Source organism: Hemitrygon akajei, chromosome 7 (genome assembly GCF_048418815.1).
Source record: "Hemitrygon akajei chromosome 7, sHemAka1.3, whole genome shotgun sequence".
NCBI classification, from domain to species: domain Eukaryota; kingdom Metazoa; phylum Chordata; class Chondrichthyes; order Myliobatiformes; family Dasyatidae; genus Hemitrygon; species Hemitrygon akajei.
In genome coordinates, this window is record NC_133130.1 from 88,947,362 (window position 1) to 88,972,039 (window position 24,678).

The window sequence follows — 24,678 nt, forward strand, 5'->3', positions numbered from 1 at the left end:
CACGCAGATTTTTGTGCGGTCCAAGTCGGGATGGGAGTGTGTGTTTATTTCCAAAGCCATCTAACCCCTACCCTCTTCCGAAAGTTCCGATGACAGTCAGTTTCAATCAGAGGAAGATAACCTTAAGGAATGGGGCGGGGGGGGGGGGGCGGAATGAAGGAGTGGTGAAGGGGAGCAGGTGGAAGTGGCGAGGAGCTGATCTCTGGAGGTTCAATAAAAAAGGGAGTTCCGCAAGTTTAGATGTTCACAAGAAGACTCTTGTATTTACATCTGCTACACCCATGCAGTTGTCGACAACAATCTTGGTGAAAGTCCAGCTATCGATACTTCTTGCTCACTGAATTTTCTCCGCTATAATTGAGGCTGTTTCCAGCCAGCGGACTCACCTTTTCACTCCCCCCCCCCACCCACCCACCTTTGCACCCCACTCAGATTTCAGTCAGCAGGTAATTGTTCTTTGTGGGCGTCGGGGATGAGACCGAGCAGATGCGGCTGGTCTGCGGGGGCTGGCCTTTGCCCGCGCGCGTGTGTGTGTGTTCAGCCCGTGGCTGCTGCCACACGCCCGGCTCCTCCTCCTCTCTTCGGCCTGACACGCGTCGGCTCTTTGTCGGTCTACAGTGGGGGGGGGGGGGGGGGGACTGGAAATCTGCCAACGAGAGCCGTCCATCACCATCAGAACCCGCAACAGCATCCGCACACTCTCTCAGCAGAGAGAAAGAAAGGAGGCTGATGTCTAGGGCAACACAAAAGCTCCCTCCGCAGCCGTGGCCTGGGCTTTGTGAATGAAATTAACCTCTGTCCATTGAAACACGAGCCCAAACAATGAAGGCAGGGGCTGCGCCGCAATCGCCTCGCATCGTAAAGGACAGACGCTGAGCTGAAGGAAATGGCCACATTTCTATCATCTGTTACACGATCCGTCTCAGTCGCTGACAAACGGGGTTCATCACCAACTTTCCGCTCTTCCCATCTACGCGAGAAGGCTGATGTTTAACTCCATTTATAAGTGCATTTGGCAAGGAGCGGTCCTCATACATCCCTCACCAGACTCTCTTAACTTTAACTCAAGTAGTGCATCGGAAGGACTGGCGGCTGCGGGATGAGTCGGCGGCTCTCATCTTTCCTGTTCTTGCGCCAGCCTCTCTCTCCATACTATCAGAAGTAAAAGTTCAGATTCCCTTTCGATTCAACATTTGCTACTCGGTCGTTTCTACCCCTCACTTGCTTAGTTATTTGCCTCATTTTCTCACAAGCATGAAGAATGGGATTTAAATCCGCCCCTCTTCAATGAAATATTTACCCAAAAACCGCAAACCGCCGCGAGAACGCCGAGATCAGTACACATTATTTCCATCAGATTTGTGAAACGGTCTCACTTGCACTTAAAGAACTAAAATTAAAAAAACACACATGGTTAACCTCTGATACAATGGCGCTCATTTTGTTTGACAAATAAAACACATATAATAAATAGCCCCCTCTCAGTGAACGCTCTCTGCAAAGAGAGAAATTAGAGAGGAGGAAGAAACTATGCATAAAATATGCGGAGATGTGTCGCTTTTGTTGTGCTAAATAATTGAGTGTGCAGTGTGTGTGAGTCTCCGGGTTGTTTTGGCTGGCCGCGCTCTGTTGACACGAAATGCTTTTATCTCGCTTTTGACCAGGAGATTGAAGGGCACGCGAAAGGCACGCGGAGGACTCGGTTATTGTGCGGGACATTAGCATAAAGCTGCTGGACAAATTAAGATAATTACACAGCAAATCCGAATCTTGCAGGGATTTACGCTTTTAAAAAAACATCAGTTGGCAAGGGCGAAAGCCTGCATTGTCAACTTTGTGTTCATTGAACAGCGAGTCTGGTAAGGATTGATGCTCGCAGAGGTAAAATAATCGCAACCTTCATTTGAGATGCGTGCGCTAAAACTCCAACACCAGATTCCGTTTGCCCGAGGGATACCATGCATATTTCAGAAGTATGCATGTATCAATAGCAGTGCTTAGAATGGGACAGGGGTTTCATTAATTTTAGGGTAACCATTCTACTTTCAGGTTTACTTTGAAGGTGAATACATTTTCTCTTGGATCAAACCCATGCAATTTGCTCCCACCCCCCGGAACGTCCTAACGTCCTTCTCACAGGAACATGATTTTAAACATCGAATAAATTGCATCTGTTTTCAAACTCTCCAACGACTTCTCCCGTAGTTTGGAGCTGAGGATTTGGCTGGGGTGGGGTCATGGGATGAGTTTGATTTTCAAGACATTCTTGCTAGGGTTAGGAAGAGCGCGGGGACCTGTGGGCCTGCGTCCTACTTCAAATGACGGTTTTGATGTTAATAATTCTTCAAAATTGTACATTACCGTCTGCCCTTTACACCACTGAGCAAATTACATCGCTGACTAAATGTTACAATGCTTTAGCTGTATTTTACGGAGCGAGCGAATTCTGAACTAAATTTTGGCTCATTACAACCTAGCCACACTATGCCCTCATAACAGAGCTTTATGGTTCCTTCGTACTTGTACTGATATTATTGTGGGCAAATTACATCACCGATTGCGTTTAAGTGAATGCGGATTATAATGCTGTCATACAGAATCCAGTTTAGAACAGAGTCTAGTTTTAAGGCTAGAAATCTGCTAAATGTGGGAAGTCAATAAAAGAGGTTGTGGCGGTGGAGGTGCGGTCTGTTATTAGAAACAGTTACAAGTATTTGATTAAACATGCCGGATCTTAGGTGATGAACCGAGAGATAGTTTAGTTCTTGCTGGCGAAAATTGAGGGTTCCTCTGACTGTCCAACCTGCATCATATGAGCAGTCCAAGATGGTTCTCGTGTTATGGTCAGCCACATATGTAAAGTGTACTGATAAATGGACCAACCTGTGTTATCTATTTCAGAGCTTGAGTAGCAGTTTCGGTCGCCAGCGTGCATACAACAAGTTGTAAATAACGTGCTTCCAGGAAGTATCAACACATACTGTACACTTGAACTTCTACAGGCAGAGAAAGAATAGGTGAGGTGTGGGACGGGTCCGAACTAGGTAGAATAGTGCAAGAATCCCCTGGATGTACCGGACTGTTGTACTCTAGAGAAAGCAGTAGTCGTTCAGGGAACTACTCTCATACTCAGGTTTCTGGCATTAGGGGTCAAGGAAGAGATGTAGCATCTGTAGGAGTCTGAGTGCATTGGCGTGATTACAGGGGATGCTTCCTGGATGCTCAGATCAATGATGCCATAGAGCAGCTGCAGAAATTTGCGGGGGGGGGGGGAATGGAAATTGTACAGCCAGAGGTCATGGTCCATTTGGGAGGGAATGGCAATGTTCTCTGTTAGAAGGTTTGCAAATGTGATAGTGCGGGAAGGGTTACATAGAATATATGTAGCAATATTTTAAAGGGGACAACTACAATTGTGAGAAGGCATGACATGACAGGAAGCTCATCAAATGGGCCACGCGTGCTTTTCAGAGAAATATATATGGGCAAGCCTGCTCCCGGGAGGTTCCTGGATAGTTGGATGGAGATGAAGGAACAAATATGAAGGCAACTTCCAGAAAAATGCAAAAATAATTAGGCAGTCCAAGTAGTGGTTATCAACTGCCTAGAAAAGCAAACGTTTTGAAACACATTCAAGAGAACATTTTAATCTGTATGTAGCAAGCTGAGCAAGAGATGGGGGTGACACTGAACCTAATGTTAAGGAATGAACCTCAGGCAAATAGAAAAATAGTAGTGGTGTGTATTTTAGACCCAAAAGTCAGAAATTGGTTAGATTTTGCATTATTGTGGAAAAGCACAAAGATAAAACAAGAATAAATAACAGATCAATCATGATCTTGTGTTTGGGTGGAGAAAGGCTGAATGATCAACTGACCTTTTCCTGCTCTTATTACTTACATTCTTGTGTTATTGGAGTTAAGCTAGTGTTACATAGTTAAATATAAATGAACTAGAAACTACAGGAAGGCAAATAAATGATTCAACAGTAAGGACGAAATCAAGGAAGAAAGAGTGAAAGTTGGGAAGAACCATTCAAAAGAAAGGGAGAAGCTAACTACCAGGACCTTGCCCTTGGATGTCAAGGAACATATGAGGCAGCACAGGATGAAAGGGAGGAATTTTCTCACAAAACAGAGGCCACCCCCTCCCTGCAACATTACTAAAAGCCTGGGGAAGAATAAAAAGTGCAGTTGTGACATCAAAGAGAAAATTAGCAAATCAAAATGAATGCATAAAAATGGCAAATAAAATCATGGAAAAGTTTAAAGTATTTTTCTGAAGATATAAAAGGATGTGAATATACAAAATGTGTCCTATTCAAGATCAAAATGGAAGATCTCATTATTCTAAACAAATATGTGGAACCTGACCACACAAGATAGCACCAATAAGGAGGGAATATATATATATATATATATATACACAGAGAGAGAGAGAGAGAGAGAGAGAGAGAGAGAGAGAGAGAGAGAGAGAGAGAGAGAGAGAGAGAGAGAGAGAGAGAGAGAGAGAGAGAGAGAGAGAGAGAGAGAGAGAGAGAGAGAGAGAGAGAGAGATAAATGTTGGGGGGGGGAGCAGTGGTGGATGGATATATTGAGGAACCCAGTATCCTTAAGCTGTAGTTAGGGCCCAGGTAAAATGTATACTGGGGGTTTATAAAGGAATGGGATTAAATAGTGCACAGACCAGACTATTATTTTGAATTCTTCCTGGTTATAAGCATGAGACCTTAAGACAGCTAATGTTGTACCATTATTTGAAATTGAAACAAGTAACTAGAGGACAGGTAGCCTAACAACAGTAAGGTTGATCAGAAAAGATGTAGAGGGACGTTAATGTCAGTCAGCATGAATTCGTTAATGGGTGGTCTTTTATGAAGACTGATTCAAAATATCTATTTACAATGATACCTATGTTCACTTCTGCACCCAGTCTATCATTTTCTCTTTAATGGACTTTACTGTTTCCATTGTCATCATATTCCATTTTACATATTTTAAAATAAACCTTTGGCTTTCTTTATTTTACCTGTCAATATTTTTGTGCTTTCTCCTTGATTTATAGCTTAACTCCTGCAGTTTCTGTATTCCACAATTTTTTTCTCCAGTACCTGGAGCAATTTACTGCAAGCAGCTTTTTAAAAAAACTCAATTTTTCCAATTGTATAATAGTCTGTACTTAGTGTTTACATTATAGTGCTGATCATATTTTCTTGTGTATAGATTATAATACCAATAGCTCAATGCAATCATTTGCAGTGACACATTATAATCTTCAGTCCTCCTTACTTATAAAGATCATGTAGGTGTTTATTGTGAAGCTTCCAAACTGGGTGGTTTACTTTGTTCATTACAATGCAGTTATTACTTTCTTAAATATAAATGACTTTGACTACTGTGTGTGATATTACAGTGTGATTATTCTAAATTCTGGATTTACTTCAGCTGCCTGAACTTTACTGTGTGCATAATGCTGTAATGTGCCAAATCACACCCTAACTCTAAATCTGCATTTACATCTGCACATTACAATGCTCCTTGTATATTTTACCAACATGTTATGGTGAAATACGGTAGAAAATGCTGGAAATACTCTACCCATCAGACAGTACATGTGGAGAAAGAAATAGAGTTAATATTTGATGCCTTCAGTCATTTACTGTATTTGTTGTGATCAGCTATGAAAGCTCCTCCGTAGGTCCAGAATTGGATTTGGTGGAGTCATGAACCAGAGGGAGGTACAAGGTGTTATAGGCTGAGGTCAGATTGGCATATGATAAACCCACTGTTCTACAAACCAGTTTGTTGATCTTTGTAGCACCACTCCCTCTACAATATTTTACAGTATTTTTTAGTTAAGAAGACTGAAACTGTGCATGATACATCAAGTACACTCTCGTCAAAGCCCTATGAAGTTCAGAAGAAGGGTCTTGACTCAAAACATCCATTCCCTCCACAGATACAGCCTAACCCACTGATTTCCTCCAACATTTTGTTTGTTCTTCCACATTCTAGCATTTGCAGGCTCTTGTGTCTTTGATATAGTACTGGTAAGGTATATTTGTATTCAAATTCAAATTCTAAAGCAATAAATGTCCTTGATTTTTATAAATGTTATTTTTATTTAGAGATACAGTGCTGAACAGGCCCTTCCGATCCAACGAGCCATCCATCTGTTTAACATCACAGGACAATTTACAATGACCACTTAACCTACTAAACGGTAGGTCTTTGGACTGTGGGAGGAAACTGGAGCACCCGGAGGAAACCCAGCCAGTTCACGGGGAGAACGTATAAACTCCTTAGGTAGATCTGTGCTTATTACAAAGATCACTGAAAAGTATTCAATGTGTGTTGCTTGCTGAGTGCGTATCACTGTGTGCACATTACAACGCCCAGTTTATAATGCGCCTTTAAAATTGACCGTTCTTTACCGTGGTGCATAATAACGCTGGTATACATTATTATGTACATGGTGGCCACATTGCAAAGCTGCTGTTTGTCTATTAAAATTCTGCCGAGCTCATTATAATGTTTTATTTTGTAATTTTTCCACAATGCAGCATGTTGGTTCCTGTACTGCGTTACACTGTCCTTACCATATTACGCTGCTGTATTTTATCGTGAATTTAACATTGCTAACTTAATTTAAGTGGATTATATTGGATTGTATTTCGACACGCGCATGTTACAATGCTGAACGTTCATTACTGGTTTTATGTTACAATGCTGAATAAACTTTACAGCAGCACATTACAATGCTGATTTCACAGTACTGTTTGCGGAGTACAATGTTGATTACTACAATTCCTGCTGCATTCCGTGCTCATTACAATGCTAGTTGCACTTCACCGTTGCTTTTCCGAACGCCGCCTAATCGGAGTAGGGGGCAAATAATTTGGAATTGGAACTGTCAAAAGATGACCAACTTGGGAAAAAAAGAGAATGCAATACATTATGACCGTTCACGGAAATAACATAGTTTCTTTTATTACAAGCATTTTCTAATCCCGATAAGGTTTGAATTTATTTAGTTCTTTCGCTTCCCGGGATTTTGAACACTTGTTTCGCTTCGTGCATTTGATTTAATCAAAAATCTACTTCCATCGGCTAAAGTGCTAAATAATTACATCTCCCTGGAACACGGTCCTTTCCTACGGACCAGAAGGCTTATTTCGCATTGGAAGGGATTTTGATTTCTCATGGGGTGTTATTGGCTAGGGACTGTGCTAAATGTCCTGGTTGGTTTCAGAGGCAATCCGGTTGCATACGCGGCTCTCATTAACATACAGCTGTAGATTGCTATGTGGCTTAAGGCTCCTTCGAAAAGTACACACCAGGATTTATCAGCACAAGCCGAGTGCGTGCAGCCCGGCCAGACGGACAGCGAAACAATCTGCAAGACTTCAAGGGCCACACAGCGATTCCAGCAGGAAGATCTACATCTGTTGTATACAAGGCAAAAAAGTACCCCCCCCCCCCCCCGCATCCGCGCCACATTTCGCTATCCCGTTTTGTTTTAAGATACCGTAGTGCAAGTTTCACACACACGTAATACTGTACTAAGCCTGTTGTTGGGAACGTTATTGTTTACGTGTTGTGTGCTACCGCTTGTATGACTCTCCCCAGTGAGTGAAACGTAGAGCGGGTTTGTTGCCGGGGGCTGCAGAGATGGGGATGCATTTTGACACGGGGTGGGGTGGGGTGGGGAGAGTAAGTCAAGGACTCACGATGCCAGAACAGAAAAGTAATTGAAACGGCAAGGACAAATAAAACTCCTGGGAATTAGAACTCTTGGGATCATTCTCGACCCATCATTAAAATCCCATGTCACTTTAGCTCAATATGTTTTCACAGTAACGGGAAAGAAACGATTGATTAGAAGCTTTCAGCTCCATTCGCTTCACACGCTGCTCGGACGAAGTTCAGAAATCAACAGCGCACCGCGCAGATTTCTCTGAAAATCAGCATTGTAATTTGCTGGCGGTAATGCACAGTGGCGTCACCTGGAACTACAGAGACTGCCTCTGTACCTTATCGCAATTAATGGTACCGTGAGTGGCTGGAGGCATCAAAGTAACATCTGCCACTTGGTTTGCTTTTTTTGTTACAAGTAATATTGCGCAGGCGCTAGTCTTGAATCAAAGGTGTGACTATGAAAATGATGGGACTTGCATGCAGCGTGTCTCGGTGCAGCCCGAGATTCACTTTGCAAGGGAACTGTTTCAGGGCACAATTTTCTCAAATCCTGTTTTCTTTTGTTTTTCGGGAGTGGGGAGCGAGATTTACAGCAAGCACGGGGCTAGGTTGTCTTGGCCGAAGGACAGGGTGAGATTTCCCGTGTTAAATAGATCCAGGGCTCTTTTCCACAATGCAAGATGTGTATTGGTGTACATTCAGTGGCAGCACTCACTGATAAAACTGATGCGAGGAAAGGGACACATGTTTTGCATTCAACAGAATAAAACAGTTTTATTATTTTAATGTTAAGAAAGCATTCTCAGGTAAATAAAAGTAGAAGGCAATTTACTTCACGACTGATCTATTACAGCGCGCCATCTCCCGGACAACTTCTGTACAACGTTCCTGCGCGAACGCTGCTTAATCAATTAATTATCCATTTTTTCCCTCTATTCCAGCAAGCGTTGAAACAAATAAACTAGGGTACAAGAAGACACCGGCTATTGGCTGATGTCTAAACAATACCAGGCCACGCAAACATAGGGAGGTGGTAACTGTTGTAGCGCAGGTAATTTAGGAGGCTCCTTTCGATCAGCTTCTGATATCCATCCTGTTCAAATTGCTTTTCCAAAAATGCCTTCGTATTCCCTGGTACCAGCAGCTCACCGTCTGCTATCAGGCGAATTAGCTCGTCGATTGGCTGGGCAACATTTAACTTTGGGACGGAAAAGAAGCATATTATCTAACTCAAACTGTTCACAGGAAATTTCCAAACAAGTCTCTAATGGCCCAGTTCGGCCCGACTTTGTTCCTAAAGCCCGTTTCAAAGTTAACTGGAGGAGAAAATAATGACAATTCAAATCTTTCTCAAAATAATTCTAAAATTCCACTTGGAAACTAACTCGATTTTATTTTGGCCTTTCCACCCGGTAAGCGGCCAATTTGAGAACCCGGAATGAGTTGAAGAATAAAAACCTGCCCCTTCCACCCCCACCTTCTCGGAGGAATACCTGGCCAATATCAGCAGCCACCTGCACAGGCGGTGGGGACCCTGGTTTATGAGGTAATAGATAATGGGAGGATTTTTGGTTGAACGACTTCAGAAATAGAATCCAACATAAATTTTCTACGGTGTCACGTATTTAGTACAAGCTTAGAAAGTCATCATGTACTTAATACCCTCACTTTTTTAATATATTATTTGTTTTTGCACGATTTTTAATCTATTCATTATACATATACTGTAATTTATTTATTAATATTATTTATTTTTTCTCTTATAATGCATTGAACTGCTGCTGCTAAGTTAAAAATTTTCACGACACGTGGTGATGATAATAAACCTGATTCTGATTCATGATATTCCAAAGCATTTAATAGTCAGTGAGTTAAAGTGTGATTATAATTGCTTAGGTACTACCAGAAAGATAATCAACTAAATAATCTGTTTTGTGTTGATTAATATAACAACCATTGACCACAATACCAGAGGTGCTCCATTTCTATTTCACCTGATGGCATATGATCAATTGGGTTAAACTGACAGGCAACATCTCAGCTATTGCTGCAATCCAATTGTGGCATGTATCCTTTTGTTAATGGAGATTATGGGCTGAGATGCTTAGTAGTCCTTGAAATCACAACCTGCTGACTCAGAAGTGAATGTGTTTGTTCAGTAATGCTCTAGTGAAGTGCTGTGTGAGGTTTTACCACATTAAGGGTGCTATGTAATTGTTCTTGTTGAAACTGTTGAGCTGTAAACTAAACACATCAGTTAATTGGGAACTGAAGAATGCTTAGTTCCCTCTCATGTGATATGCCATTTTACTTTGGGAGAATATAGATTCTCCATTAATTATCTCAGGAAAAGATTGATTCAGTTACTTTGCTATGTGTTGTAGTATCATCACAATCTAACAATTTGTATTTAGTTAAGAATGGATTAAGCTGACAGTACACACAAAATGCTGGTGGAACTCAGCAGGTCATTCAGCATCTGTGGAGGGGAATAAACAGTCAATGCTCAGCCCAAAACTTCGCCTGTTTATTCCCCTCCATAGATGCCACCTAACCTGCTGAATTCCTGCAGCTGTGTTTTGTTGCTCTAAATTTACAACATCTCCAGAATCTCTTGAATCACGTTGCTGGGACCTTAGTTCATTCAGCAGGTAAGAGTTTAAGGGGTAGGAATTATGTCGCATGACTTCAGAAACAGAAACAACAGAGTAGGTGCAGGGATATCCAACTGACAACAGTGGAGAGGTTTGGAGGTACAGTATATGGTGTGACAACCTACAGCTCATCATCATTATCAGTTGCACACATTTAATTGTGTTGCTTTGAATCTGTCACTTCTGTGGTAGGGGTGAAAATCTGATTGGGAAGGTTTCAATTTGGCATTGCTGGAAAGAACAGGTATTAGATTTTGGAGGGACAAGAAGAAAAAAAAGAGGTTAGGATTGAAATGCCAGCTTTCAAGGAAGAAATGCTTTTTGCATGTCACTATACATTGTGGTTTCAAATTAATACAGATTTAATGCTTTATTTTTCAGGTCTGTGTAAATGGACCAGGCAATTCAAGTGCATTAGAGCTAGTATAAATAGGAAACCATATATACTAAAGCAATCACAAACAAGAGAAAATCTGCAGATGCTGGAAATCCAAAGCAACTCACACACAATGCTGGAGGAACTTAGCAAGTCAGGGAGCATCTGTGGAAAAAAAGTAGAGTCAACGTTTTGGGCCAAAACCCCTCATCAGGACTGGAGATAAAAAGATGCGGAGTCAGAGTAAGGTGGGGGGTGGGGAGGGGAGGAAGAAGTACAAAATGGTAGGTGATAGGTGAAACCGGGATGAGGGAGGGGTGAAGTAAAGAGCTGGGAAGTTGATTGGTGAAAGAGATACAGGGCTGGAGAAGGGGGTATCTGATAGGAGAGGACAGAAGGCCATGGAAGAAAGAAAAAAGGGTGGAGCACCAGAGGGAGGTGATGGGTAGGTAAGGAGATAGGGTGAGAGAGGGAATTGGGAATGGCGGAGGTGGGCATTACTAGAAATTCAAGAAATCGATCTTCATGCCATCAGGTTGGCGGTTACGCAGACAAAATATAAGGTGCTGCTCCTCCAACCTGAGTATGGCCTCATCATGATGGTAGAGGAGGCCATGTTGGAAGCCATCTCCAAAGGGATCTCACCACCAAGCACATCTTTCCCTCCCCCCCACCCCACTTCCTGCTTTCTACAGGGATTGCTCCCTACGTAACTCCCTTGTCCATTCATCCCTTCCCACTGATCTACCTCCTGGCACTTATCCTTGCAAGCATAACAAGTGCTACACCTGCCCCTACACCTCCTCCCTCTCTACCATTCAGGGCTCCAAACAGTCCTTCCAAGTGAGGCAAAAAATCACATGCAAGTCTGTTGGGGTCATTTACTGTATCCAGTGCTTCTGGTGTAGCCTCCTGTATATTGGTGACCTGATGTAGATTGGGAGACAGTGTGGAGCGCCTATGCTCCATCCGCCAGAAAATGCAGGATCTCCCAGTGGCCACCCATTTTAATTCCACTTCCCATTCCTACTCTTTAAGGCATTCATCTGTTTTCTGTGGCTGTCTGTGAAGAACAAGAATTTCATGTTGTACATTTTATACATTATGCGATATTAAATTGAACTATTGAAGGCACTTGGTACTGGGAACAGTGCCAAAACAAGTTAATAGCTATAATATCTAGCTGCAGGAAAGGTGAGGGAGTGATTGATAGGAGAAACAAAATATCTATAATAGGGTGAGACCTGGGTTTACCTATAAATGACATAATCAGATCTATAGATTATGGGGGCAGTTGGGGAGGGAGAGGATTATACTTTGTTCATTAAAGTTATGAATTGAAGGTGGTTAGGGAGTAAAAACACAGATAAAACATAGAAACATAGAAAACCTACAGCACAGTACAGGCCCTTCAGCCCACAAAAGAGTGTCAGAATTGTGAAATGCAGGTTTGTAAGCTGTGCTAATGGAGAGGAGACTAAGCCAATAATACAGATGGATGACCTAGCCCATTCTGATGCAGACAGAAAAAAGCAAGTTGATTCAGGAAGTCTGCAATGTTGCCAGAAGGAAGATGATGATCTGTTCATCAAACTTGCATTTGGCCTCTATAAACAATGCAAGAGGTCACTGAAAGATGGGTTCATATAGGAGTGAAATGGGGAATTAAAGTGACATGCAAGAGGAAATTTGAAGGCACCATAGTAACTCAGCATAGGTTCTCTACAAAGCAATCACCTGATTTGCACTTGGTTTCTTAAAATACCGTGGGGAGGACATTGTGAATGCCAAATGTGGAATATTAAATTGGAAGAAATGCAAATGAATTGCTAAATCGCCTGGAAGATCATTTTGGTTTCCTACGTGGTGCAAAAGGGACAACTTGAAAGGATATGTGTTGCAATTCCCTCAGTTGCATGAAGAAGTGGAGAGGTCGACTAGAATGGATGAGAGTGATCCTTTTAAAATTCTGATAGGTATATTGAGATGATGGAATCTCAATAAAGGTGATGAAAGTTGTAAGAGAGATCCAATGAATGTGGAGGCTGGTGGGATGGATGGTGAGGAACCAGAGGAAATGTATTCTCACCACGTACAGGAAGTGATGGGCTGAGAGCAGATGTTCAGGAAAAGATGAGATAAAAAGGCTCTATTAACTACATTGTTGTGGAAGCCACAGTTCAGGAAGAAGGTACACGTTTCAGACACACTTGTAAAAAGGCTCATCATCAGAACAGATGACAGAAACACAGTAATAGAATGGAGTCTTTAGTGGAGGCAGGGTGAGACAAAAGTATTCAATATAGCTGTGGGACTCTACAGGTCTTCAATGGATGTTTGTCAGCCACAGGTTATCCTCTGAGACAGATCTAGCAAGAAAAGGAAAGAGGCAGAAAGAGCAAAATGGAAATTGGCAGCAAAGTTAATAAAAGTTTTGCATGACTGCAGGAGGTAGTGTCAATAGATCTGGATGCATGGAAAAAGATAAGTGAGAGAGAAAGGGAAAGGTTCCAATGAGGAATGAATAAAATCTGTTCCACATCACACAAAAAGATAGGCAAAGCTTTTGATCTGGAGAAAAACAAGTGGGTTTGTAAAAAAATTGTTCTAAGTGAGGACAAGTTCAGGCAGATAAGTCATGAAGGAGAACTGGCCAGCCCTCTGCTCATGCAAGAAGTGAAGGGTCCTCATACCATCCTGATATAGGATGGAGGTGTAAAGGGACTGTACATCCATGGTAATAATAAGCCACCTGGGACCAGGGAATTGCTAAGGTGGTGGAGAACATCAGAGACAACAAAGAGTGGTTTTAGATGGGTCATATTCTGCATGGAGGTCGGTCTGTTCTGGGACCCCTACTCTTCATGATTTTCATAAATAACCTGGATGAGGAAGTGGAGGGATGGGTTAGTAAATTTGCTGATGACACAAAGGTTGGGGGTGTTGTGGATAGTGTGGAGGGGTGTTAGAGGTTACAACGGGACATTGATAGGATGCAAAACTAGGCTGAGAAGTGGCAGATGGAGTTCAACGCAGATAAGTGTGAAGTAGTTCATTTTGGTAGGTCAAGTATGATGGCAGAGTATAGTATTAATGGTAAGACTCTTGGCAGTGTGGAGGATCAGAGGGATCTTGGGATCCAAGTCCATAGGACACTCAAAGCTGCTGCACGGGTTGACTCTGTGGTTAAGAAGGCGTACAGTGCATTCGCCTTCATCAATTGTGGGATTGAATTTAAGAGCCGGAGGTAATATTGCAGCTATATAGAACCCTGGTCAGACCCCACTTGGAGTACTGTGGTCAATTCTGGTCGCCTCACTACAGGAAGGACGTGGAAACCATAGAAAGGGTGCAGGGGAGATTTACAAGGATGTTGCCTAGATTGGGGAGCATGCCTTATGAGAATAGGTTGAGTGAACTCGGCCTTTTCTCCTTGGAGCGACGGAGGATCACAGGTGACCTGATAAGAGATGTACAAGATAATGAGAGGCATTGATCGTGTGGATAGTCAGAGGCTTTTCCCCAGGGCTGAAATGGCTAGCATGAGAGGGCATAGTTTTAAGGTGATTGGAAGTAGGTACAGAGAAGATGTCAGGCGTAAGTTTTTTTACACAGAGAGTGGAGAGTGCGTGGAATGGGCTGTCAGCGACGGTGGTGAAGGCGAATATGACAGGGTCTTTTAAGAGATTCCTGGACAGGTATATGGAGCTCAGAAAAATAGAGGGCTCTGGGTAACCCTAGGTAATTTCTCAGGTAAGGATATGTTCAGCACAGTTTTGTGGGCCGAAGAGCCTGTATTGTGCTGTAGGTTTTCCATGTTTCTAGAAGTCCTGGACGTATGTGAGAAGAGACTAGGTTGGAGTAGAAAGAATATTGTCAAGAAGGAAGTTGTTGTTTCGTATGGCAGATGTTTTCCTCTTCACGCTTCTAATTGTTTTTGTCAAGCCATTCCTGCAGCTTGTGGCCATATCGATGGACCGTGGCAAAGTCAGCTCGGATCTTAGTGAGAGGGCATGTTTAGACCAGGTGGAGGACATCCTGGATTGAGGCACCACAGGGGCAAGTTGGGGTTTGTAGGACACCCCATTGGTGTAGAGTTTGCACTGCTTTGGCTTATCGACTTCTGAGTCTATCTGCAGCTGCCCAGTTTTTTCTGCTAGCTGCAGTGAAGCCTGGGAGGAACAAGGTGACGTTGTCGATCATATCTCCACCGGAGGGTGTGTTGGTGTGCCAGTATTGTCATCATTCAGTGTGTTTGTCATAGGAATTGAGGTTTTTTCAAGCTGCAGGAAGGTTTTCGGGATTTGAGCTGGGAAGCTGGAGGAACATTTTCGATAAGTTTACGAACTGGAATGTTGTTGGGCATATTTTGGATACACTTGTAGAAGTTTGCTGAAGCTACTCTTCTACAAATCTCCAGGGGTGCTAATCTGCTCGTTGTTGGGAACCAAGATAGAAGTAAGTTTGGTGGGTAATTGCAGGCTGAATTAATGAGTTGGTCAGGACAGTACCTCTTGTGAATCTTGTGTAGCAGAGAGAAGCAGACTGTGGTGAAGACTATAAAGCTGGAAGCTTTGGAGGGAAACTCTCCTGAGGAAATGAGCTTCAATTCTGATTGGGAGACTATGGACTGATGTTGAATGGTGGTGTTGTGCTCTAGAGAAAGAGATGCAGAGGGTTCTAACAGATGACATTTGGCCTCTGTAATATACAGGTCAGCTTGCCATTTTAAACAGCACCAATACCTGCCAAGTTAATCTCAATTTAATTGTACTTTTGAGACACTGTGAAAATGTAATAGACTGCAGTTTAAGAAAGCAACTCACTGTCACTATTTGGGTAATTAGGAAGGAGGAGAATCTTGGTTTTACTAGGGGTGATCATGTCCAGAATATTGCATAAGTAGTCCAATAGAAAACAATGGCCTTTAAATTTGTATGGTTTGATAGAAAATTTTCTGCCTTTTTAAAGGCAAAACACGAGGAAATCTGCAGATGCTGGAAATTCAAGTAACACACACAAAATGCTGGTGGAACGCAGCAGGCTAGGCAGCATCTATAGGGAGAAGAGCTGTCGACGTTTCAGGCCGAGACTCATGTCCTGACGAAGGGTCTCGGCCTGAAACGTCGACAGCGCTTCTCCCTGTAGATGCTGCCTGGCCTGCTGTGTTCCACCAGCATTTTGTGTGTGTTGCCTGCCTTTTTAAAGCTTTAGTTATGTAATTTAAAGTGAACACATTTAAATGCTCCTCTCTTGTCTCTATAACCTCTGTCAGTGCTAGAGGCCTATGATTTCTGTCTCTCAGCAAGTCAAGCCTTTCTTCCCAGCAGTGTTCACCTTGCTCTTCATTATCAAAAGCATGATTATTCTCACTGCTAAACCTACCACAAATAATTTCATTTTACATGAGTATAAAGTGTAGAACCGCACAGTGACAAAAAAATGAGGGACAGCACTCAAAATACACCACTCAAAGTTTGTGTTATTTTGATTTTAAGGTAGGGACACATTGATGTGAGGCTTTGGGGTTGCGATATGAATGAAATTTAGCATTGGTCACAGACCATTTAATGTGAAAACTTCAGATTGACCAGTGTATCTTTAAAGTTTAATGTAAAGCACTGGAAAAGTAGAAAGAGATAGGGTTACTGGGACAAAAAAGGAAGTGATTCTACATTAAGAGTAGCAAAATGGCCTGTTGGGAACCATGCACAGTTGAACTGCAACAAGGAAAGCTTGCAAGATTTAAAAGGGATCCTCTGGCTGAGCCTGTGGCAGTTATCTGACTAACTTGTCATTGGATATCACCTTTATCAGCAGGTTGAAGATGTGTTAGGGAAGGGGTTCCCAATCTTTTTTATGCAATGGACCAATACCATTAAGCAAGGGGTCTGTGGACCCCCAGATTGGGAACCCCTGTTAGGGGATACATTCTTGTATAGCTCTCAGCCCCATACCTTGCTGCCATGCTGTGAGTTTTGTTTTTGCCTTCTGGTCTAGCTCCATTCACCATCTAACTAGTAAGTGGAGGAGTGATGTTCGGCTAAATACCCATGCTGCAGTCAGTGGATTGATGGATTGGTTTCTCCTGGCTGCAAGGTTCAGATTCTGTGTCCATGTCATTGTGGATGGATTTCAGGAACCTTGTGCAACACCAGTGATAGGTCTGAATTCACTGCTCCATCCAACCTACAGTAAACACAAAGTACACTGCAGATGCTGTGGTCAAATCAACATGTACAAAAGCTGGATGAACTCAGCAGGTTGGGCAGCATCCGTTGAAATGTCCTGATAAAGGGTCTCGGCCTGAAACATTGACTGCTCATTTCAACGGATGCTGCCCGACCTGCTGAATTCATCCAGCTTTTGTACATGTTGATCCATCCACCCCACGGCTGACTATGAATTGTTATGTCCGAAACCTGGTATGTAAACAGCAGGTAATGGGCTTATTTCACATTTTAAAGTTTCCTATTTTTTGCTGTGATGATTTGTTTTTTTTCCTAATGAATTGACAACTTAATTGATTAATTGACAATTCTTTCTATGACCTATTGTATTGTGACAAGATTTTTGAGACAATACTGTGGATACTGGAAGTAAAATATTATGAAGACTTCACCTGTGTTTAAGAACTTGAAATATTATTGCATATCAAAATTTCCATGAACATATATTTTCATATTGAAAACAAAAGAGTGAGCACAAGAGATTCTGCAGATGCAAGAAATCCAGAGCAGCACACATAGTATGCTGGAGGAACTCAGCAGGTCAGGCAGCACCCATGGGAATGAATAAACAGTTGACATTTCAGGCTGAGATCCTTCATCAGGATGAGAAAGGAAGGAGGAAGAAAGGAGGAAGAAAGGAAGAAGCCAGAATAAGAGAATAAGAATTCGGGGGGGGGGGGGTGGTGGTGGTGGAGAGTACAAGCTATGAAGCCAGGTGGTAGAGGAGGGGGGAGATAAGAAGCTGGGAGGGTGATAGGTGGAAAAGGTAGAGTGCTAGAGAAGTAAGAATCTGATAGGAGAGGAGAGTGGACCTTGGGCAAAAGGGGAGGAAGGCTACTAGCAGTTGGTAATAGGCGGGTTAGGAGAAGAGGTAAGGAGGGGGGCCAAAGTGAGGAATTGAAGAAGAGGGAAGGTGGGGGAAAATATTACCAGAAGTTGGAGAAATCAATATTCATACCATCAGGTTGGAGGCTACCTAGATGGAATATGAGGTGTTGCTCCTCCAAACTGAGAGTGGCTTCAATGATAGAAGAGGAGGTCATGGACCGATATGTCGGAATGGGAATGGAGATTAGAAATAAAATGGATGGCTACCCTGGGAAATCCTGCTTTTTGTGATGGACTGAAGGTGTTCAACAAAGCAGTCCCTCAGTCTATGCTGGATCTCCTCAACGTAGAGGAGGCCAAATCGGGAGCTCTGGATTCAGCAGACGACCCCAATTGCCGCACCTGGAAGAACTGTTTGAGGTCCTAGATGGCAGTGAGGGAGGAAATGAGTGGGCAGGTGTAGCACTTCTTCCAGGTGGGAGATAGTGGGGAGGGACAAATGGACTAGGGAATCACTAAGTAAGCCATCTCTGCAGATAGTGGAGGGTGGTGGGGCAGGGGTGGGGTGGTGGTTTGAGGGAAAGATGTGTTTAGCGGCAGGGTCCTGATGAAAATGGCAGAAGTTGCAGAGAATGTGTTGGATGCGGAGACTCATGAAATGGTAGGTGAGAACAAGTGAAACTCTTGTTGTTAAGGCAGTGGGAAGATGGGGTGAGTGTGGATGTCCATAAACTATAATAACTAACAAAAGTATGAGATACCTTTTCAGATTCCACTAACTGTCGCACTTCTTGCTTGAAATCCATGAAACGATCATGATAGATGCAAAGGGCCCACGGCTCCTTAAAGTAACTGAAAATAGGAAAAAAAAATTCAGCCACTTTCTGGACACTAATACACATTACCTACCTTTTGTTACTTTAATTAACTAAAACTGACTTTATTACTATTATGTCCCCCGAGAATAGTCTGCTTAATCTTTTGCTGCCAGCATCAATAATCAGTTTAATAAAGATTCAGAGCAACAAGATGATTTTGTATAATAGCAAAAGTATCATTTTATTATCCCTATTAAGACCTGGGTTCATCAAAACAATTAATTCCTTATTACTTCATGCAGTTAGTAGTAAGTTAGTGGCTTGAGAAATTATCAGTGTTATGTGATCACGGAGAGAAATTTAACATGTTATTACTTAGATAATAAAGTGTTACTATTCCTAGTTACTGACAGTTTGTAGTGTTGTATTAGTGTAGTTTGGCATAGATTAAAATAATCATAAAATGATTAACTAACTTAAGTACTAATGCACAACCTAAAATAGTCATCAGGACTTTAAGATTGAAATCTGTTTGGAATTAACAAGGAAGAGGATCAAGATTCACTATTGTCAACTAACATTCATATTAATTACCCTTGGTTTCTCCAATTTTGTTTTACTTCATCAAATTTGTATAGGGGATTTTAAATGTTAAGTCTGTCTCAGCAGACTCTGTGACGGTCCATGGAAATGGGTAGTGGTGGCCACAATATTTAGTTCCAAGGTGATTGCAATGGGAATGTCTCAGTGGACTAGTTGTTTCCTTTCCTTTTGTCATTTTGCATGTTCGTATGGCAATCACAATATTGGGGTAACAGCAGGAAATGTTTCAAGGTCATAGATTCAGTTTAAAAATAATTAAGTGGAAAATATTTCAGTCTAATAATCATTGGAACCATTAGTACTTCAAGGAAATCAATTAAAACTTATAATCCTAAAACATTTATTTATTATTGTCAAATAATTTGAAGCTTTTTTGGAAAGAAGGTGAAGAAACCTGTAGATTTGTTTATTAGAATAAGCACAACTGCTCAATAAGATTTCATCTTAAATTCTAAAAGTTAGTATGCAAATACTGTCTGCAAAGCAGTTTTTGGTTATTTAAAACAATGTAAATTTAAATTATGTTTCAAATTTTCAATATTCAACTTACTGGAAGGCTAAAATTAACCTAACAGAAGAAAATAATTGCATGAATTTTTAAAATACATTTTTCAAGCGAACACTGTAATCTCTAAAACATCACTAAACATGCTAGTGTTCATTTGGTAACAATATAAGAACCATCTGAAGTGGTGTATTACAATTTATTCAGTATTAAACATTAATAAGTCTGAAAAAAGGCCAATGCAAAGTTCAAATTTCAAAATAAATTTATTCACAACAGATACAAAGAAACACAAGAAAATAAATTTAAAAAATTATACAGAAAGATGGACAAACAAGCAATGTGCATAAGACAAAGTATACAAATACAAACAAATAAATTTTGAGAAGATGAGTTACAGAGTCCTTGAAAGTGAGTCTGTAGTTTGTGGAATCAGTTCAGTGTTGAGGTGAGTGAAGTTATCCATGCTGGTTCAGGAGCCTGATGGTTGAGAATAATAACTGTTCCTGAACTTGATGTGTGTGGAAGATATAAACTTTTTCCAGTGACTAATATTTTTATCTCAGTCAACATCACAATAAAAACTGCTTATCTGGTCATTATCACATTACTGTTTCTGGAAACTGTGTATTTCCTAAGTTACCACAGTGGTTACATCAAAATGCCTACTCGGCTGAAAATTCAAACAGCCCAGTGGTCAAGAAAGGTGATATGAATGCCTTTTAATTGTGCCCATTTCCTTTTTGGTCTTATGCCAATTTTTATTTAATTTCAGTGTTATGAGTAGTCTCCTACATTAAATATGCTATGTAAATGCATGCTTATTTTTCTTAACTGTTAATATCTTTAAGCAGTTAATGGAATCCATAAAAAATTAATATTCATATCCTCACTGTTAATATTAGAGATTCCAGTAATGGGTTGAGCACAGCTGAGAGGAAAAGAAGTAATGTGGTCTATCCTTGAGGAATAAAGGCCCAGGACATACAGCTTACCAAAAGGTCAACTGCTCAGGGTGTTCTGGGAGCTATGCTAGTAATACTGTGGGGAAACAGCATATCACTGCTCTGCAATCAAACAAACAGGCTGTGTTAAGATCACAGGAGGTAAACAGGAGAAAGCTGTGCTTATATTACTGTGATAAAGTAGCAAAGCAGCAATCATTTTGCTTAAATATCCATGATGCAAATTAGTTGTAGTATGGGATGAAAAATTGTGACCATTCTGACAAAATCCTACTGTAAATTTGACAACAGTTGTTTATTAGACTGGGACTTGTATTACACTTAAATCTGAGATTCCAGGATGGCAATCTGTGATAATGAGATACTTCCATTTCCAAATAAGACCAATCTAGGTGAGAAACCGAGATGATATCTTCTCAACCCAAGAGTGCATGGCCAACAACAGTTTTGATGTTCCCCTAGCTCAAATCACCATTTCCTGCACTAAATACACTGAACCAACTTCACTGCTTTATTCAACTGGAGCCAAACTGCACTGAGTGAAGACCAGAATGTTCCTAAAACAAGAAGATTGCTTAGAACAGTAAAATTCTGTATCTATGACTGCCTGAAGGGAAACAGTTGCATTACAAATTAGGTATTGTTTATTTGCATATTTTATTATTGACAGAGAGGTATCTGTGTTTTTCAAATCACTTTTGGACAGGATAGTTGCTTTACATCAGCCAACTTTGGATTCTGCCTTTACACAAGCTCAAGAAATACAAATTTGTTTCTTACAATTATTAAAACTAGTTGCCTCAGTGGAAGAGTGAATCATAGATCTTTACTTGTATGGGTCCTGGTAACTGTCAGTAATATAATCAATGGCAGAAGATGAGGTCTGTGTCAGCTCTACTCACAATGTTGAAAGCACTTTCATATTTACATTTTTAGTGATTTTGTGTAGATTAATGCTAATATTAGGATGTTGCTCAATAGGGTGCAGCACTTTCATGATCAAGTTTTAATAAAACACACAAAATCAAAAAAAATTAAAAATATGGTTCAAAACATATAAACTAATGCTGTGCTGATTCTATTGAAATTTTAACTCTTTGGTCAATAAAGTCATAGTCATAGAGTAAAAGACCACTACAGCCCAGGAAGAGACCTTCAGCCCATGTAATTTGTCCCAAACTGTTAATTCTGCCTTTTCTACACTTGGACCATAGCCCTCCATATCCTTATACTTACAGAAACTTCTCTTAAATATTGCAATCGAGCCTGAATCCACCCTCTGAGTGAAGAACTTCCCCCTCAAGTTTGTCTTAGATATTTCACCTTTTACCTTTAACCTTTGACTTCTAAGTCTAATCTCACCTAACCTCAGGAGAAAAAGCCTGTTTGCATTTTCTCTATCTATACCGCTCATAATTTTGTATACCTCTATCAAATCTCTCCTCCCTTCATCTGTGCTCTAGGGAATAAAGTCCTAACCCATTTAATCTTTCCCTATAACTCAGGTCTTCAAGTCCACGGTTGTAAATTATGGTTGTAAATTTTCTCTGTACTCTTTCAATCTTATTGATATCTTTCCCATGGGTAGATGACCAGAATTGCACACAATACCCCAAATTTGGCCTCACTAATGTCTTAATTGCAACTTCAGTGTAATATCCCCACTCCTGTACTCAATACTCTGATTTATGAAGGCAATGCATCAAAAACGCTGACATTTACTATCTGGGAATGTAAAGATTAATCAAAAATATTCAGTATGTCCTCGTTGGGAGGAGATCCTAACAAACCAATTTGAATGAGCTTTTTTAAAAGGGTAACAAAATATATTGATGAGGGGAGTGCAGCTGATGCAGTCTACATAGACTAGTAATGGCCATATGTGGAACCTTGCACTCAATGTCAGTAAAACCAAAGGATTGATTATGGTCTTCTGGAAGGGGACGTCGAGGGAACTCACACCAATCCTCAGCAAGGGATCAGCAGTAGAAAGAGTGAGCAGTTTTAAATTCCTGGGTGTCAACATCTCTGGAGATCTATCCTGTGCCCAACATATTGATGCAATTACAAAGAAGGCATAACAGTGGCTATATTTCATGAGGAGTGAAGGAGGACATACAGAAGTCTGAAGGCACACTCAACATTTCCCCTTGCTGTCAGATTTCTAAATGGACAATGAACCTATGTATAATACCTCATATTTTCTGCCTCATTTTGCGTACTTAATTAAATTTTGATGTACATTTCTTATTGTAAATTATAGTTTTTACTATGAATTGCTGCCACAAAACAACACATTTCACGACACATACCTGAATCTGAAAACTAGTATAAAGAGTTAAAGATCCAAGACAAGTTGGCAAATTAGATCCAATATTGGCTGATTATAGAAGGCAGAGAGTGATAGTGGAGTTCTGTGTTTGTGATTGGCAGCCTGTGATCAGTGGTATATTACAAATTGGTGCAGGGAGCCTTATTATTTCTTATATACATTAACAATTTGAATTTAAACATAGGAGGTAAGCTTGGTAAGATTGCAGATGACATGAAAATTGGCAGAGGTGATGATAGAGAAATATTCATAGACACCTTCCCTGACACACCTAAAAATGAGGACATTTATGTCAGAATGATGTTTCTAGATTTCAGTCCAGCATTCAACACTATTGTCCCACTGACCTTGGTGAGAAAACTCCTACTCCTTGGTCTAAATACTCTACTGTGCAATTGGGTGTTGGACTTCCAAACCAATAGACAGCCAGATCCTCCCTCCCCATCATCCTCAACACAAATGCCCCCCTTCCCCCCCAGACTGTGTGTTGAGCCCATTGCTGTACATTCTGCTTACACATGAGGGCATGGCCAAACACCTAAGTAATCGTATTGTCAAGCTCGCCAATGACACAATAGTGATGGGGCACATCACCAACAACGATGAGACAGCCTACAAAGAGAAGGTGGAAGAGCTCGAGGTCTGGTGCTAAGCAAATAACCTCTCCTTCAATATTATCAAGACAAAGAAGATAGTTATTGACTTTAGAGAACTCACATCCCTCTTTACATTGGTGGGATGGCAGTGGAAACTGTGAGCAGATTCAAACTCTGGGAGCGCACATCTCACACAACCTCTCATGGTTCCAGAACACATTATACACAATCAGGAAAGCTCACCACCACTTCTATTTTCTGAGGAAGCTGATGAGAGCTAGACAACGAACATCTATATTCATGTCATTCAACTGATGAGCAGTAGAGAGCATCCTAACCAACTACATCACTGCATGGTACAGAAACTGCACTGCAAGGGACAGTAAGGTTCTACAATGGGTAATCAAAACTGCTCACCACATCACCAGCACCAGCCTATCTGCTAGCAAGAACATGTATACAGAAGAGAGCCAGTAACGTCATGAAGGATCACAAGATCACAAGTCAAAGGAGCAGAAGTAGGCCATTTGGCCCATCGAGACTGTTCCGACACTCCACCATGAGCTAAACTATTCTCCCATCCCACCCTTTCCTTCTCATGGGCTCTTTGACCCACTCTCATCATGGAGGAGGCTATGTAGCATCCATGGCAGGACCACCAGACTCAAAAGCAGTTACTTTCCCCAAGCAGATCAACATTTCCACCCACTAATCCAGCCCTTTACCCCCCCCAACTACCACTACTTTATCATTTTCCCTTCAGTCACCTTATGTACCGACACTCCTATGCCTAGCACCACCTAATACAATCTATCTATATAAGCATGATATTGATCAATTGGCTAAATGGGCAGAACAATGGCAGATGGAATTCAATCCTGTTAAGTGAGAGGTGATGCATTTCAGCAGGACTATCAAGGGTAGGTCTTGTAAAATGAATTTTAGGGCACAAGGGAATATTGAGGAATAGAAGGATCTTAATATACAAACCCAAGGGTTACTGAAGGTGTTAGCACACATAGATAAGGTGGAAAAGAAAATATTTGGGATTCCTGCCTTCAGTATGGTGAAATG

The 24,678-nt window shown here is 41.3% G+C and overlaps 1 protein-coding gene across 2 annotated transcripts in view; it reads right to left on the bottom strand.

Moving 5' to 3' along the window:
- Window positions 1–8,464: 8,464 nt before the first annotated feature.
- cfap61 (cilia and flagella associated protein 61) overlaps window positions 8,465–24,678 on the bottom strand; it is a 167,985-nt gene continuing 151,771 nt past the window's right edge. For both annotated transcript variants that reach the window (XM_073051386.1, XM_073051384.1), the window contains 2 exons: window positions 18,547–18,637; window positions 8,465–8,895 (listed from right to left, as the gene is read on the bottom strand). In XM_073051386.1, coding sequence (XP_072907487.1) covers window positions 8,695–8,895; window positions 18,547–18,637 — 292 coding nt within the window. In that variant the 3' untranslated portion in view covers window positions 8,465–8,694. The remainder of the gene's footprint in view (window positions 8,896–18,546; window positions 18,638–24,678) is intronic.